General features: G+C 49.9%; 1 protein-coding gene across 8 annotated transcripts in view; it reads right to left on the reverse strand.

The window, feature by feature from the left end:
* The window catches only part of LOC130272494 (uncharacterized), a 41,141-nt gene that overhangs the window by 12,317 nt on the left and 12,588 nt on the right, over positions 1-16,236 (reverse strand). For all 8 annotated transcript variants that reach the window (XM_056518335.1, XM_056518342.1, XM_056518341.1 and 5 more), the window contains one exon: positions 14,145-14,591. In XM_056518335.1, coding sequence (XP_056374310.1) covers positions 14,145-14,591 — 447 coding nt within the window. The remainder of the gene's footprint in view (positions 1-14,144; positions 14,592-16,236) is intronic.

Raw genomic sequence — 16,236 nt, forward strand, 5'->3', positions numbered from 1 at the left:
ATCACATGGGGCTCCCCCTTCTCTGCATTATATGGGGCTCCCCCTTCTCTGTATCATATGGGGCTCTCCCTTCTATAACATATGGGGCTCCCCCTTCTCTGTATCATATGGGGCTCCCACTTCTCTGTATCATATGGGGCTCCCCTTCTCTGTATTATATGGGGCTTTCCTTCTCTGTTTCATATGGGGCTCCCCCTTCTCTGTATCATATGGGGCTCCCCTTCTCTGTATCATATGGGGCTCCCCCTTCTCTGTATCATATGGGGCTCCCCCTTCTCTGTATTATATGGGGCTCCCCCTTCTCTGTATTATATGGGGCTCCCCCTTCTCTGTATCATATGGGGCTCCCCCTTCTCTGTATCATATGGGGCTCCCCCTTCTCTGTATTATATGGGGCTCCCCCTTCTCTTTATCATATGGGGCTCCCCCTTCTCTGTATTATATGGGGCTCCCCCTTCTCTGTATTATATGGGGCTCCCCCTTCTCTGTATCATATGGGGCTCCCCCTTCTCTGTATCATATGGGGCTCACCCTTCTCTGTATCATATGGGGCTCCCCCTTCTCTGTATCATATGGGGCTCCCCCTTCTCTATATTATATGGGGCTCCCCCTTCTCTGTATCACATGGAGCTCCCCCTTCTCTGTATCACATGGGGTCCCCCCTTCTCTGTATCATATGGGGCTCCCCCTTCTCTATATTATATGGGGCTCCCCCTTCTCTGTATCATATGGGGCTCCCCCTTCTCTGTATTATATGGGGCTCCCCCTTCTCTATATCACATGGGACTCCCCCTTCTCTGTATCATATGGGGCTCCCCCTTCTCTATCATATGGGGCTCCCCCTTCTCTGTATCATATGGGGCTCCCCCTTCTCTATATCATATGGGGCTCCCCCTTCTTTGTATTATATGGGGCTCCCCCTTCTCTGTATCATATGGGGCTCCCCCTTCTCTGTATTATATGGGGCTCCCCCTTCTCTATATCATATGGGGCTCCCCCTTCTCTATATCATATGGGGCTCCTCCTTCTCTATATCATGTGGGGCTCCCCCTTCTCTGTATCACATGGGGCTCCCCCTTCTCTGTATCATATGGGGCTCCCCTTCTCTATATCATATGGGGCTCCCCCTTCTCTATATTATATGGGGCTCCCCCTTCTCTGTATGATATGGGGCTCCCCCTTCTCTGTATTATATGGGGCTCCCCCTTCTCTGTATCATATGGGGTTCCCCCTTCTCTGTATGATATGGGGCTCCCCCTTCTCTGTATCATATGGGGCTCCCCTTCTCTGTGTCACATGGGGCTCCCCCTTCTCTGTATCATATGGGGCTCCCCCTTCTCTGTATTATATGGGGTTCCCCCTTCTCTGTATCATATGGGGCTCCCCCTTCTCTGTATCATATGGGGCTCCCCCTTCTCTGTATCATATGGGGCTCTCCCTTCTCTGTGTCATATGGGGCTCCCCCTTCTCTGTATTATATGGGGCTCCCCCTTTTCTGTATCATATGGGTCTCCCCCTTCTCTGTATCATATGGGGCTCCCCTTCTCTGTATCATATGGGGCTCCCCCTTTTCTGTATCATATGGGTCTCCCCCTTCTCTGTATCATATGGGGCTCCCCCTTCTCTGTATCATATGGGGCTCCCCCTTCTCTGTATCAAATGGGTCTCCCCCTTTTCTGTATCATATGGGTCTCCCCCTTCTCTGTATCATATGGGGCTCCCCCTTCACTGTTTCATATGGGGCACCCCCTTCTCTGTATCACATGGGGCTCCCCCTTCTCTGCATTATATGGGGCTCCCCCTTCTCTGTATCACATGGGGCTCCCCCTTCTCTGCATTATATGGGGCTCTCCCTTCTATAAACATATGGGGCTCCCCCTTCTCTGTATCATATGGGGCTCCCACTTCTCTGTATCATATGGGGCTCCCCTTCTCTGTATTATATGGGGCTCCCCTTCTCTGTTTCATATGGGGCTCCCCCTTCTCTGTATCATATGGGGCTCCCCTTCTCTGTATCATATGGGGCTCCCCCTTCTCTGTATCATATGGGGCTCCCCCTTCTCTGTATTATATGGGGCTCCCCCTTCTCTGTATTATATGGGGCTCCCCCTTCTCTGTATCATATGGGGCTCCCCTTTCTCTGTATCATATGGGGCTCCCCCTTCTCTGTATTATATGGGGCTCCCCCTTCTCTTTATCATATGGGACTCCCCCTTCTCTGTATTATATGGGGCTCCCCCTTCTCTGTATTATATGGGGCTCCCCCTTCTCTGTATCATATGGGGCTCCCCCTTCTCTGTATCATATGGGGCTCCCCCTTCTCTGTATCATATGGGGCTCCCCCTTCTCTGTATCATATGGGGCTCCCCCTTCTCTATATTATATGGGGCTCCCCCTTCTCTGTATCACATGGAGCTCCCCCTTCTCTGTATCACATGGGGTCCCCCCTTCTCTGTATCATATGGGGCTCCCCCTTCTCTATATTATATGGGGCTCCCCCTTCTCTGTATCATATGGGGCTCCCCCTTCTCTGTATTATATGGGGCTCCCCCTTCTCTATATCACATGGGACTCCCCCTTCTCTGTATCATATGGGGCTACCCCTTCTCTATCATATGGGGCTCCCCTTCTCTGTATCATATGGGGCTCCCCCTTCTCTATATCATATGGGGCTCCCCCTTCTCTGTATTATATGGGGCTCCCCCTTCTCTGTATCATATGGGGCTCCCCTTTCTCTGTATGATATGAGGCTCCCCCTTCTCTGTATTATATGGGGCTCCCCCTTCTCTGTATCATATGGGGTTCCCCCTTCTCTGTATGATATGGGGCTAACCCCTTCTCTGTATCATATGGGGCTCCCCTTCTCTGTGTCACATGGGGCTCCCCCTTCTCTGTATCATATGGGGCTCCCCCTTCTCTGTATTATATGGGGTTCCCCCTTCTCTGTATCATATGGGGCTCCCCCTTCTCTGTATCATATGGGGCTCCCCCTTCTCTGTATCATATGGGGCTCCCCCTTCTCTGTGTCATATGGGGCTCCCCCTTCTCTGTATGATATGAGGCTCCCCCTTCTCTGTATTATATGGGGCTCCCCCTTCTCTGTATCATATGGGGCTCCCCCTTCTCTGTATTATATGGGGCTCCCCCTTCTCTGTATCATATGGGGTTCCCCCTTCTCTGTATCATATGGGGCTCCCCCTTCTCTATATCATATGGGGCTCCCCCTTCTTTGTATTATATGGGGCTCCCCCTTCTCTGTATCATATGGGGCTCCCCCTTCTCTGTATTATATGGGGCTCCCCCTTCTCTATATCATATGGGGCTCCCCCTTCTCTATATCATATGGGGCTCCTCCTTCTCTATATCATGTGGGGCTCCCCCTTCTCTGTATCACATGGGGCTCCACCTTCTCTGTATCATATGGGGCTCCCCCTTCTCTGTATCATATGGGGTTCCCCCTTTTCTGTATCATGGGGCTCCCCCTTCTCTGTATTATATGGGGCTCCCCCTTCTCTGTATCATATGGGGCTCCCCCTTCTCTGTATCATATGGGGCTCCCCCTTCTCTGTATTATATGGGGCTCCCCCTTCTCTGTATCATATGGGGCTCCCCCTTCTCTGTATCATATGGGGCACCCCCTTCTCTGTATCATATGGGGCTCCCCCTTCTCTGTGTCATATGGGGCTCCCCCTTCTCTGTATGATATGAGGCTCCCCCTTCTCTGTATTATATGGGGCTCCCCCTTCTCTGTATCATATGGGGCTCCCCCTTCTCTGTATTATATGGGGCTCCCCCTTCTCTGTATCATATGGGGTTCCCCCTTCTCTGTATCACATGGGGCTCCCCCTTCTCTATATCATATGGGGCTCCCCCTTCTCTGTATTATATGGGGCTCCCCCTTCTCTGTATCATATGGGGCTCCCCCTTCTCTGTATTATATGGGGCTCCCCCTTATCTATATCATATGGGGCTCCCCCTTCTCTATATCATATGGGGCTCCCCCTTCTCTATATCATGTGGGGCTCCCCCTTCTCTGTATCATATGGGGCTCCCCCTTCTCTGTATCATATGGGGCTCCCCCTTCTCTGTATTATATGGGGCTCCCCTTCTCTATATCATATTGGGCTCCCCCTTCTCTGTATTATATGGGGCTCCCCCTTCTCTATATCATATGGGGCTCCCCCTTCTCTATATCATATGGGGCTCCCCCTTCTCTATATCATGTGGGGCTCCCCCTTCTCTGTATCACATGGGGCTCCCCCTTCTCTGTATCATATGGGGCTCCCCCTTCTCTGTATCATATGGGGCTCCCCCTTCTCTGTATCATATGGGGCTCCCCCTTCTCTGTATCATATGGGGTTCCCCCTTCTCTGTATCATGGGGCTTCCCCTTCTCTGTATTATATGGGGCTCCCCCTTCTCTGTATCATATGGGGCTCCCCCTTCTCTGTATCATATGGGGCTCCCCCTTCTCTGTATCATATGGGGCTCCCCCTTCTCTGTATTATATGGGGCTCCCCCTTCTCTGTATTATATGGGGCTCCCCCTTCTCTGTAATAAATGGGGCTCCCCCTTCTCTGTATCATATGGGGCTCCCCCTTCTCTGTATCATATGGGACTCCCCCTTCTCTGTATTATATGGGGCTCCCCCTTCTCTATATCACATGGGACTCCCCCTTCTCTGTATCATATGGGGCTCCCCCTTCTCTATCATATGGGGCTCCCCCTTCTCTGTATCATATGGGGCTCCCCCTTCTCTATATCATATGGGGCTCCCCCTTCTCTGTATTATATGGGGCTCCCCCTTCTCTGTATCATATGGGGCTCCCCTTCTCTATATCATATGGGGCTCCCCCTTCTCTATATTATATGGGGCTCCCCCTTCTCTGTATGATATGGGGCTCCCCCTTCTCTGTATTATATGGGGCTCCCCCTTCTCTGTATTATATGGGGCTCCCCCTTCTCTGTGTTATATGGGGCTCCCCCTTCTCTGTATCATATGGGGCTACCCCTTCTCTGTATCATATGGGGCTCCCCCTTCTCTGTATCATGGGGCTTCCCCTTCTCTGTATTATATGGGGCTCCCCCTTCTCTGTATCATATGGGGCTCCCCCTTCTCTGTATCATATGGGGCTCCCCCTTCTCTGTATCATATGGGGCTCCCCCTTCTCTGTATTATATGGGGCTCCCCCTTCTCTGTATTATATGGGGCTCCCCCTTCTCTGTAATATATGGGGCTCCCCCTTTTCTGTATCATATGGGTCTCCCCCTTCTCTGTATCATATGGGGCTCCCCTTCTCTGTATCATATGGGGCTCCCCCTTTTCTGTATCATATGGGTCTCCCCCTTCTCTGTATCATATGGGGCTCCCCCTTCTCTGTATCATATGGGGCTCCCCCTTCTCTGTATCAAATGGGGCTCCCCCTTTTCTGTATCATATGGGTCTCCCCCTTCTCTGTATCATATGGGGCTCCCCCTTCACTGTTTCATATGGGGCACCCCCTTCTCTGTATCACATGGGGCTCCCCCTTCTCTGCATTATATGGGGCTCCCCCTTCTCTGTATCACATGGGGCTCCCCCTTCTCTGCATTATATGGGGCTCTCCCTTCTATAAACATATGGGGCTCCCCCTTCTCTGTATCATATGGGGCTCCCACTTCTCTGTATCATATGGGGCTCCCCTTCTCTGTATTATATGGGGCTCCCCTTCTCTGTTTCATATGGGGCTCCCCCTTCTCTGTATCATATGGGGCTCCCCTTCTCTGTATCATATGGGGCTCCCCCTTCTCTGTATCATATGGGGCTCCCCCTTCTCTGTATTATATGGGGCTCCCCCTTCTCTGTATTATATGGGGCTCCCCCTTCTCTGTATCATATGGGGCTCCCCTTTCTCTGTATCATATGGGGCTCCCCCTTCTCTGTATTATATGGGGCTCCCCCTTCTCTTTATCATATGGGACTCCCCCTTCTCTGTATTATATGGGGCTCCCCCTTCTCTGTATTATATGGGGCTCCCCCTTCTCTGTATCATATGGGGCTCCCCCTTCTCTGTATCATATGGGGCTCCCCCTTCTCTGTATCATATGGGGCTCCCCCTTCTCTGTATCATATGGGGCTCCCCCTTCTCTATATTATATGGGGCTCCCCCTTCTCTGTATCACATGGAGCTCCCCCTTCTCTGTATCACATGGGGTCCCCCCTTCTCTGTATCATATGGGGCTCCCCCTTCTCTATATTATATGGGGCTCCCCCTTCTCTGTATCATATGGGGCTCCCCCTTCTCTGTATTATATGGGGCTCCCCCTTCTCTATATCACATGGGACTCCCCCTTCTCTGTATCATATGGGGCTACCCCTTCTCTATCATATGGGGCTCCCCTTCTCTGTATCATATGGGGCTCCCCCTTCTCTATATCATATGGGGCTCCCCCTTCTCTGTATTATATGGGGCTCCCCCTTCTCTGTATCATATGGGGCTCCCCTTTCTCTGTATGATATGAGGCTCCCCCTTCTCTGTATTATATGGGGCTCCCCCTTCTCTGTATCATATGGGGTTCCCCCTTCTCTGTATGATATGGGGCTAACCCCTTCTCTGTATCATATGGGGCTCCCCTTCTCTGTGTCACATGGGGCTCCCCCTTCTCTGTATCATATGGGGCTCCCCCTTCTCTGTATTATATGGGGTTCCCCCTTCTCTGTATCATATGGGGCTCCCCCTTCTCTGTATCATATGGGGCTCCCCCTTCTCTGTATCATATGGGGCTCCCCCTTCTCTGTGTCATATGGGGCTCCCCCTTCTCTGTATGATATGAGGCTCCCCCTTCTCTGTATTATATGGGGCTCCCCCTTCTCTGTATCATATGGGGCTCCCCCTTCTCTGTATTATATGGGGCTCCCCCTTCTCTGTATCATATGGGGTTCCCCCTTCTCTGTATCATATGGGGCTCCCCCTTCTCTATATCATATGGGGCTCCCCCTTCTTTGTATTATATGGGGCTCCCCCTTCTCTGTATCATATGGGGCTCCCCCTTCTCTGTATTATATGGGGCTCCCCCTTCTCTATATCATATGGGGCTCCCCCTTCTCTATATCATATGGGGCTCCTCCTTCTCTATATCATGTGGGGCTCCCCCTTCTCTGTATCACATGGGGCTCCACCTTCTCTGTATCATATGGGGCTCCCCCTTCTCTGTGTCATATGGGGCTCCCCCTTCTCTGTATGATATGAGGCTCCCCCTTCTCTGTATTATATGGGGCTCCCCCTTCTCTGTATCATATGGGGCTCCCCCTTCTCTGTATCATATGGGGCTCCCCCTTCTCTGTATCATATGGGGCTCCCCCTTCTCTGTATTATATGGGGCTCCCCCTTCTCTGTATCATATGGGGCTCCCCCTTCTCTGTATCATATGGGGCACCCCCTTCTCTGTATCATATGGGGCTCCCCCTTCTCTGTGTCATATGGGGCTCCCCCTTCTCTGTATGATATGAGGCTCCCCCTTCTCTGTATTATATGGGGCTCCCCCTTCTCTGTATCATATGGGGCTCCCCCTTCTCTGTATTATATGGGGCTCCCCCTTCTCTGTATCATATGGGGTTCCCCCTTCTCTGTATCACATGGGGCTCCCCCTTCTCTATATCATATGGGGCTCCCCCTTCTCTGTATTATATGGGGCTCCCCCTTCTCTGTATCATATGGGGCTCCCCCTTCTCTGTATTATATGGGGCTCCCCCTTCTCTATATCATATGGGGCTCCCCCTTCTCTATATCATATGGGGCTCCCCCTTCTCTATATCATGTGGGGCTCCCCCTTCTCTGTATCATATGGGGCTCCCCCTTCTCTGTATCATATGGGGCTCCCCCTTCTCTGTATTATATGGGGCTCCCCTTCTCTATATCATATTGGGCTCCCCCTTCTCTGTATTATATGGGGCTCCCCCTTCTCTATATCATATGGGGCTCCCCCTTCTCTATATCATATGGGGCTCCCCCTTCTCTATATCATGTGGGGCTCCCCCTTCTCTGTATCACATGGGGCTCCCCCTTCTCTGTATCATATGGGGCTCCCCCTTCTCTGTATCATATGGGGCTCCCCCTTCTCTGTATCATATGGGGCTCCCCCTTCTCTGTATCATATGGGGTTCCCCCTTCTCTGTATCATGGGGCTTCCCCTTCTCTGTATTATATGGGGCTCCCCCTTCTCTGTATCATATGGGGCTCCCCCTTCTCTGTATCATATGGGGCTCCCCCTTCTCTGTATCATATGGGGCTCCCCCTTCTCTGTATTATATGGGGCTCCCCCTTCTCTGTATTATATGGGGCTCCCCCTTCTCTGTAATAAATGGGGCTCCCCCTTCTCTGTATCATATGGGGCTCCCCCTTCTCTGTATCATATGGGACTCCCCCTTCTCTGTATTATATGGGGCTCCCCCTTCTCTATATCACATGGGACTCCCCCTTCTCTGTATCATATGGGGCTCCCCCTTCTCTATCATATAGGGCTCCCCCTTCTCTGTATCATATGGGGCTCCCCCTTCTCTATATCATATGGGGCTCCCCCTTCTCTGTATTATATGGGGCTCCCCCTTCTCTGTATCATATGGGGCTCCCCTTCTCTATATCATATGGGGCTCCCCCTTCTCTATATTATATGGGGCTCCCCCTTCTCTGTATGATATGGGGCTCCCCCTTCTCTGTATTATATGGGGCTCCCCCTTCTTTGTATTATATGGGGCTCCCCCTTCTCTGTGTTATATGGGGCTCCCCCTTCTCTGTATCATATGGGGCTACCCCTTCTCTGTATCATATGGGGCTCCCCCTTCTCTGTATTATATGGGGCTCCCCCTTCTCTGTATCATATGGGGCTCCCCCTTCTCTGTATTATATGGGGCTCCCCCTTCTCTGTATTATATGGGGCTCCCCCTTCTCTGTATTATATGGGGCTCCCCCTTCTCTGTATCATATGGGGTTCCCCCTTCTCTGTATGATATGGGGCTCCCCCTTCTCTGTATCATATGGGGCTCCCCTTCTCTGTGTCACATGGGGCTCCCCCTTCTCTGTATCATATGGGGCTCCCCCTTCTCTGTATTATATGGGGTTCCCCCTTCTCTGTATCATATGGGGCTCCCCCTTCTCTGTGTCATATGGGGCTCCCCCTTCTCTGTATGATATGAGGCTCCCCCTTCTCTGTATTATATGGGGCTCCCCCTTCTCTGTATCATATGGGGCTCCCCCTTCTCTGTATTATATGGGGCTCCCCCTTCTCTGTATCATATGGGGTTCCCCCTTCTCTGTATCATATGGGGCTCCCCCTTCTCTATATCATATGGGGCTCCCCCTTCTCTGTATTATATGGGGCTCCCCCTTCTCTGTATCATATGGGGCTCCCCCTTCTCTGTATTATATGGGGCTCCCCCTTCTCTATATCATATGGGGCTCCCCCTTCTCTATATCATATGGGGCTCCCCCTTCTCTATATCATGTGGGGCTCCCCCTTCTCTGTATCACATGGGGCTCCACCTTCTCTGTATCATATGGGGCTCCCCCTTCTCTGTATCATATGGGTTCCCCCTTCTCTGTATCATGGGGCTCCCCTTCTCTGTATTATATGGGGCTCCCCCTTCTCTATATCATATGGGGCTCCCCCTTCTCTGTATCATATGGGGCTCCCCCTTCTCTGTATCATATGGGGCTCCCCCTTCTCTGTATTATATGGGGCTCCCCCTTCTCTGTATTATATGGGGCTCCCCCTTCTCTGTATCATATGGGGCTCCCCCTTCTCTGTATCATATGGGGCACCCCCTTCTCTGTATCATATGGGGCTCCCCCTTCTCTGTGTCATATGGGGCTCCCCCTTCTCTGTATGATATGAGGCTCCCCCTTTTCTGTATTATATGGGGCTCCCCCATCTCTGTATCATATGGGGCTCCCCCTTCTCTGTATTATATGGGGCTCCCCCTTCTCTGTATCATATGGGGTTCCCCCTTCTCTGTATCACATGGGGCTCCCCCTTCTCTATAACATATGAGGCTCCCCCTTCTCTGTATTGTATGGGGCTCCCCCTTCTCTGTATCATATGGGGCTCCCCCTTCTCTGTATTATATGGGGCTCCCCCTTCTCTATATCATATGGGGCTCCCCCTTCTCTATATCATATGGGGCTCCCCCTTCTCTGTATCATATGGGGCTCCCCCTTCTCTGTATCATATGGGGCTCCCCCTTCTCTGTATTATATGGGGCTCCCCCTTCTCTGTATTATATGGGGCTCCCCCTTCTCTGTATCATATGGGGCTCCCCCTTCTCTGTATTATATGGGGCTCCCCCTTCTCTATATCATATGGGGCTCCCCCTTCTCCATATCATATGGGGCTCCCCCTTCTCTATATCATGTGGGGCTCCCCCTTCTCTGTATCACATGGGGCTCCCCCTTCTCTGTATCATATGGGGCTCCCCCTTCTCTGTATCATATGGGGCTCCCCCTTCTCTGTATCATATGGGGCTCCCCCTTCTCTGTATCATATGGGGTTCCCCCTTCTCTGTATCATGGGGCTTCCCCTTCTCTGTATTATATGGGGCTCCCCCTTCTCTGTATCATATGGGGCTCCCCCTTCTCTGTATCATATGGGGCTCCCCCTTCTCTGTATCATATGGGGCTCCCCCTTCTCTGTATTATATGGGGCTCCCCCTTCTCTGTATTATATGGGGCTCCCCCTTCTCTGTAATATATGGGGCTCCCCCTTCTCTGTATCATATGGGGCTCCCCCTTCTCTGTATCATATGGGGCTCCCCCTTCTCTGTATCATATGGGGTTCCCCCTTCTCTGTATCATGGGGCTTCCACTTCTCTGTTATATATTGGGCTCCCCCTTCTCTGTATCATATGGGGCTCCCCCTTCTCTGTATCATATGGGGCTCCCCCTTCTCTGTATCATATGGGGCTCCCCCTTCTCTGTATCATATGGGGCTCCCCCTTCTCTGTATCATATGGGGCTCCCCCTTCTCTGTATCATATGGGGCTCCCCCTTCTCTGTATCATATGGGGCTCCCCCTTCTCTGTTTCACATGGGGCTCTCCCTTCTCTGTATGATATGGGGCTCCCCCTTCTCTATAACATATGGGGCTCCCCCTTCTCTGTATTATATGGGGCTCCCCCTTCTCTGTATTATATGGGGCTCCCCCTTCTCTGTATTATATGGGGCTCCCCCTTCTCTGTATTATATGGGGCTCCCCTTCTCTGTATTATATGGGGCTCCCCCTTCTCTGTATTATATGGGGCTCCCCCTTCTCTGTATTATATGGGGCTCCCCCTTCTCTGTATTATATGGGGCTCCCCCTTCTCTGTATCATATGGGGCTCCCCCTTCTCTATATCATATGGGGCTCCCCCTTCTCTGTATTATATGGGGCTCCCCCTTCTCTGTATCATATGGGGCTCCCCCTTCTCTGTATCATATGGGGCTCCCCCTTCTCTGTATCATATGGGGCTCCCCCTTCTCTGTATTATATGGGGCTCCCCTTCTCTGTATTATATGGGGCTCCCCCTTCTCTGTATTATATGGGGCTCCCCCTTCTCTGTAATATATGGGGCTCCCCCTTCTCTGTATCATATGGGGCTCCCCCTTCTCTGTATCATATGGGGCTCCCCCTTCTCTGTATCATATGGGGTTCCCCCTTCTCTGTATCATGGGGCTCCCCCTTCTCTGTATCATATGGGGCTCCCCCTTCTCTGTATCATATGGGGCTCCCCCTTCTCTGTATCATATGGGGCTCCCCCTTCTCTGTATCATATGGGGCTCCCCCTTCTCTGTATCATATGGGGCTCCCCCTTCTCTGTATCATATGGGGCTCCCCCTTCTCTATATCATATGGGGCTCCCCCTTCTCTATATCATATGGGGCTCCCCCTTCTCTGTATCATATGGGGCTCTCCCTTCTCTGTATGATATGGGGCTCCCCCTTCTCTATAACATATGGGGCTCCCCCTTCTCTGTATTATATGGGGCTCCCCCTTCTCTGTATTATATGGGGCTCCCCCTTCTCTGTTTCACATGGGGCTCTCCCTTCTCTGTATGATATGGGGCTCCCCCTTCTCTATAACATATGGGGCTCCCCCTTCTCTGTATTATATGGGGCTCCCCCTTCTCTGTATTATATGGGGCTCCCCCTTCTCTGTATTATATGGGGCTCCCCTTCTCTGTATTATATGGGGCTCCCCCTTCTCTGTATTATATGGGGCTCCCCCTTCTCTGTATTATATGGGGCTCCCCCTTCTCTGTATCATCTGGGTCTCCCCCTTCTCTATATCATATGGGGCTCCCCCTTCTCTATATCATATGGGGCTCCCCCTTCTCTGTATTATATGGGGCTCCCCCTTCTCTGTATTATATGGGGCTCCCCCTTCTCTGTATCATATGGGGCTCCCCCTTCTCTGTGTCATATGGGGCTCACCCTTTGTTACCATCTTGAGGAGTTCTGCAGAATATTTCTTCCTTCTCCTTAGAGATGTCACCACAATAAGGAAATACATTGGTGATGGAGTCATAAATACTGCAGATTACACATTGCTGAGGGTTTACCTGAAGACGTTTAACCCTTTGTGTGGATCCACCTTTCAATGAGTGACCTGTGTATTTGTGACTATGGTTTGGAGGAAAGGGCTGGATGTTACTGAGGCAGCTTCATCATATTAGAAGATGTAGTTTGCAACATCTGGAGGCACCTTAGTTGGGAAGCACTGGTGGAAGTATATGCCCCATCCAACCCAGTCCATTTATTCAATAAAGTATCTGACAATCCAGCAGCACCCCCACCAGTGCAGGCCCTTCCAGTACAGTGCCCTCACCAGTGCAGCACCCCTTCAGTGTGGCACTCTACCAGTGAAGCGCCCCAACCAGTACAGCACCCCCACAGTGCAGCACCCTACCAATGAAGCACCCCCAACAGTACAGTGTCCCCATCAGTACAGTGCCCCCAACAGTACAGCGCCCCGACCAGTACAGTGTCCCCACCAGTACAGCGCCCCGACCAGTATAGTGCCCCCATCAGTACAGTGCCCCCATCAGTACAGCGCCCTCACCAGTACAGTGCCCCCAATAGTACAGCGCCCAGACCAGTACAGCGCCCCCACCAGTACAGCACCCCCAACAGTACAGTGCCCCGACCAGTACAGTGTCCCCACCAGTACAGTGCCCCCAACAGTACAGCGCCCAGACCAGTACAGCGCCCCCACCAGTACAGCGCCCTGGCCAGTACAGCGCCCAGACCAATACAGCGTCCCGACCAGTACAGCGCCCCGACCAGTACAGCGCCCCGACCAGTACAGTGCCCCGACCAGTACAGTGCCCCCACCAGTACAGTGCCCCCACCAGTACAGTTCCCCCAACAGTACAGTGCCCAGACCAGTACAGCGCCCAGACCAGTACAGCGCCCAGACCAGTACAGCGCCCCCACCAGTACAGCGCCCCCACCAGTACAGCGCCCCCACCAGTACAGTGCCCAGACCAGTACAGCGCCCAGACCAATTCAGCGCCCCCACCAGTACAGCGCCCCCACCAGTACAGCGCCCCCACCAGTACAGTGCCCCGGCCAGTACAGTGCCCAGACCAGTACAGTGCCCAGACTAGTACAGCGCCCAGACCAGTACAGTGCCCAGACCAGTACAGTGCCCCCATCAGTACAGCGCCCCCAACAGTACAGCGCCCCCAACAGTACAGCGGCCCCATCAGTACAGCGCCCCCACCAGTACAGCGCCCCCACCAGTACAGCGCTCCCATCAGTACAGCGCCCCCATCAGTACAGCACCCCCATCAGTACAGCGCCCCCATCAGTACAGCACCCCCATCAGTACAGCGCCCCCACCAGTACAGCGCCCCCACCAGTACAGCGCCCCCATCAGTACAGCGCCCCCATCAGTACAGCGCCCCCATCAGTACAGCGCCCCCACCAGTACAGCGCCCCCATCAGTACAGCGCCCCCATCAGTACAGTACCTCCACTAGTGCAGCGCTCACATACTCAACCACTGTCTATTTCAAAGATTTATTTCTATTGTGTGAAAAATGAAGGTTGTAGGTTTGCAACAGCAGGAGGTCCACAATTTGGAGACCACTACTATAGTCGGATCCCATCATGCACCTTGTTATGTTTTCTTACCTGCCTGAAGTCGTGTGGTTGGGGATCCTTGTATTTCTCCTTGGGGTAGAGGCCTTCTTTAACATATATTATGCTGCCCCCTAATGGATCCAGCGGCTTAAATCTTGTAAGGAATCTCTTGGGTTCCTTGGATTTCTGTAGCGCAGGGGGAGGGGCGTCTCTCATGGCCTCCATCACGTTTTTCGTAGGAATCTGATTTACGTTCTTCCTTTCCTTCGCGCAGTTTTCCTCCGACCTCCTCGGTAAATTCAGAGATCTGTACAACCTGACGCTGAAGTCCGGAGGCTTCTTTTTCCAGATGTTCGGCTCCAAAACAGTCTTCGGAATCATGAAATTTTCGCTTCTTTTCACGGTCAGATTTTCATTGGCGCAAAATTTCAATTGCTGGGGGAAGAAGTATTCACGTTCTTCATCATCCAGATGTCTGATACCGACGGACATTCTTATCTAATAGCAAATATAACAATAACAAATATAGGACTCCACTCAATGCCAAGAAGGTGCTGCAAAAGCCATTTTCATATAATAGTGCACAATATTATATGAAACAAAGATAAACAATATTCTCTCTACAATCCAATCATCCAAACATGTACATAATACAGCATTTGTTTTAAAATAATGGGGAATAATAGAAACGGAAAACTATAAGGTGTTAAAAATGTATTTAACAGTGGCATATTATTATTATTATTATTATTATTATTATTATTATTATTATTATTATTATTATCGTTATTAAGCATCCTTAATAGTAAGTTTTATATTTCAATTACATAACTCAATTAACTTTGATAAATTATCTATCTCATATATATCTGTCTCATATCTATCTATCCATCTATCTCATATCTAGTGTTGAGCGGCATAGGCCATATTCGAATTCGCGAATATTCGCGAATATATGGACGAATATTCGTCATATATTCGCGAATATTCGCATATTCGTAATATTCTAGATTTATTTTCGCATATGCGAAAATGCGCACATGCGAAAATTACCATATGCGAAAATTAGCATATACCTTAATTAACATAAACAAAAATTCGCACACCGGTCTCACACAGTAGTATTAGAGTCTTCTTTACACCACACAAGCTGGAAGCAGAGAGGGATGATCACTGTGATGTGTACTGTGAAGAAAAAAAATTTTAAGTTAAAAAAAAAAATATATAGGAATATTCGTAATTACGAATATTTAGTGCTATATTCGCGAATATTCGCGAGTTCGCGAATATGCCATATTTGCGAATAAAATTTGCATTGCGAATATTCGCGAGCAACACTATTATCTATCCATCTATCTATCCATCTCATATCTATCAATCTGCCTAATTTTTATCTATCTATCTATCTGTCTATCTATCTATTTATTATCTATCTATCTATCCCTTATCTATCCATCCATCTATCTCATATGTATCTGTCTCATATCTATCTATATATCTATCTATCTATCTCATATCTATCTCATATCTATCTATTTATTATCTATCTATCTATCTATCTATATCCCCTATCTATCGATCCATCTACCTCATATCTATCTGTCTCATATCTATCTATCTATCTCATACCTATCTATCTATCTATCTCATATCTATCTATCTATTTATCTCATATCTATCTCATATCTATCTATATTTCTGTCTCATATCTATCTATCTGTCTCATATCTATCTATCTATCATCTGTCTCATATCTATCTATCTATCTATCTATCTATCTATCTCATATCTCTCTATCTCATATCTATCTCAGATATGAGATAGATAGATATGAGATAGATATGAGATAGATAGATAGATAGATAGATAGATATGAGAAAGATAGATAGATATGAGAAAGATAGATAGATATGAGATAGAAAGATAGATATGAGATAGATAGATAGATAGATAGATAGATAGATAGATAGATAGATAGATAGATAGATAGATATGAGATAGATATGAGATAGATGGATAGATAGATAGATAGATAGATAGATATGAGATGGATAGATAAATATGAGATAGATATGAGATGGATAGATAGATATGAGATAGATATGAGATGGATAGATAGGAGATAGATATGAGATAGATATGA

This window comes from Hyla sarda, chromosome 5 (genome assembly GCF_029499605.1).
Source record: "Hyla sarda isolate aHylSar1 chromosome 5, aHylSar1.hap1, whole genome shotgun sequence".
Lineage (NCBI taxonomy): Eukaryota > Metazoa > Chordata > Amphibia > Anura > Hylidae > Hyla > Hyla sarda.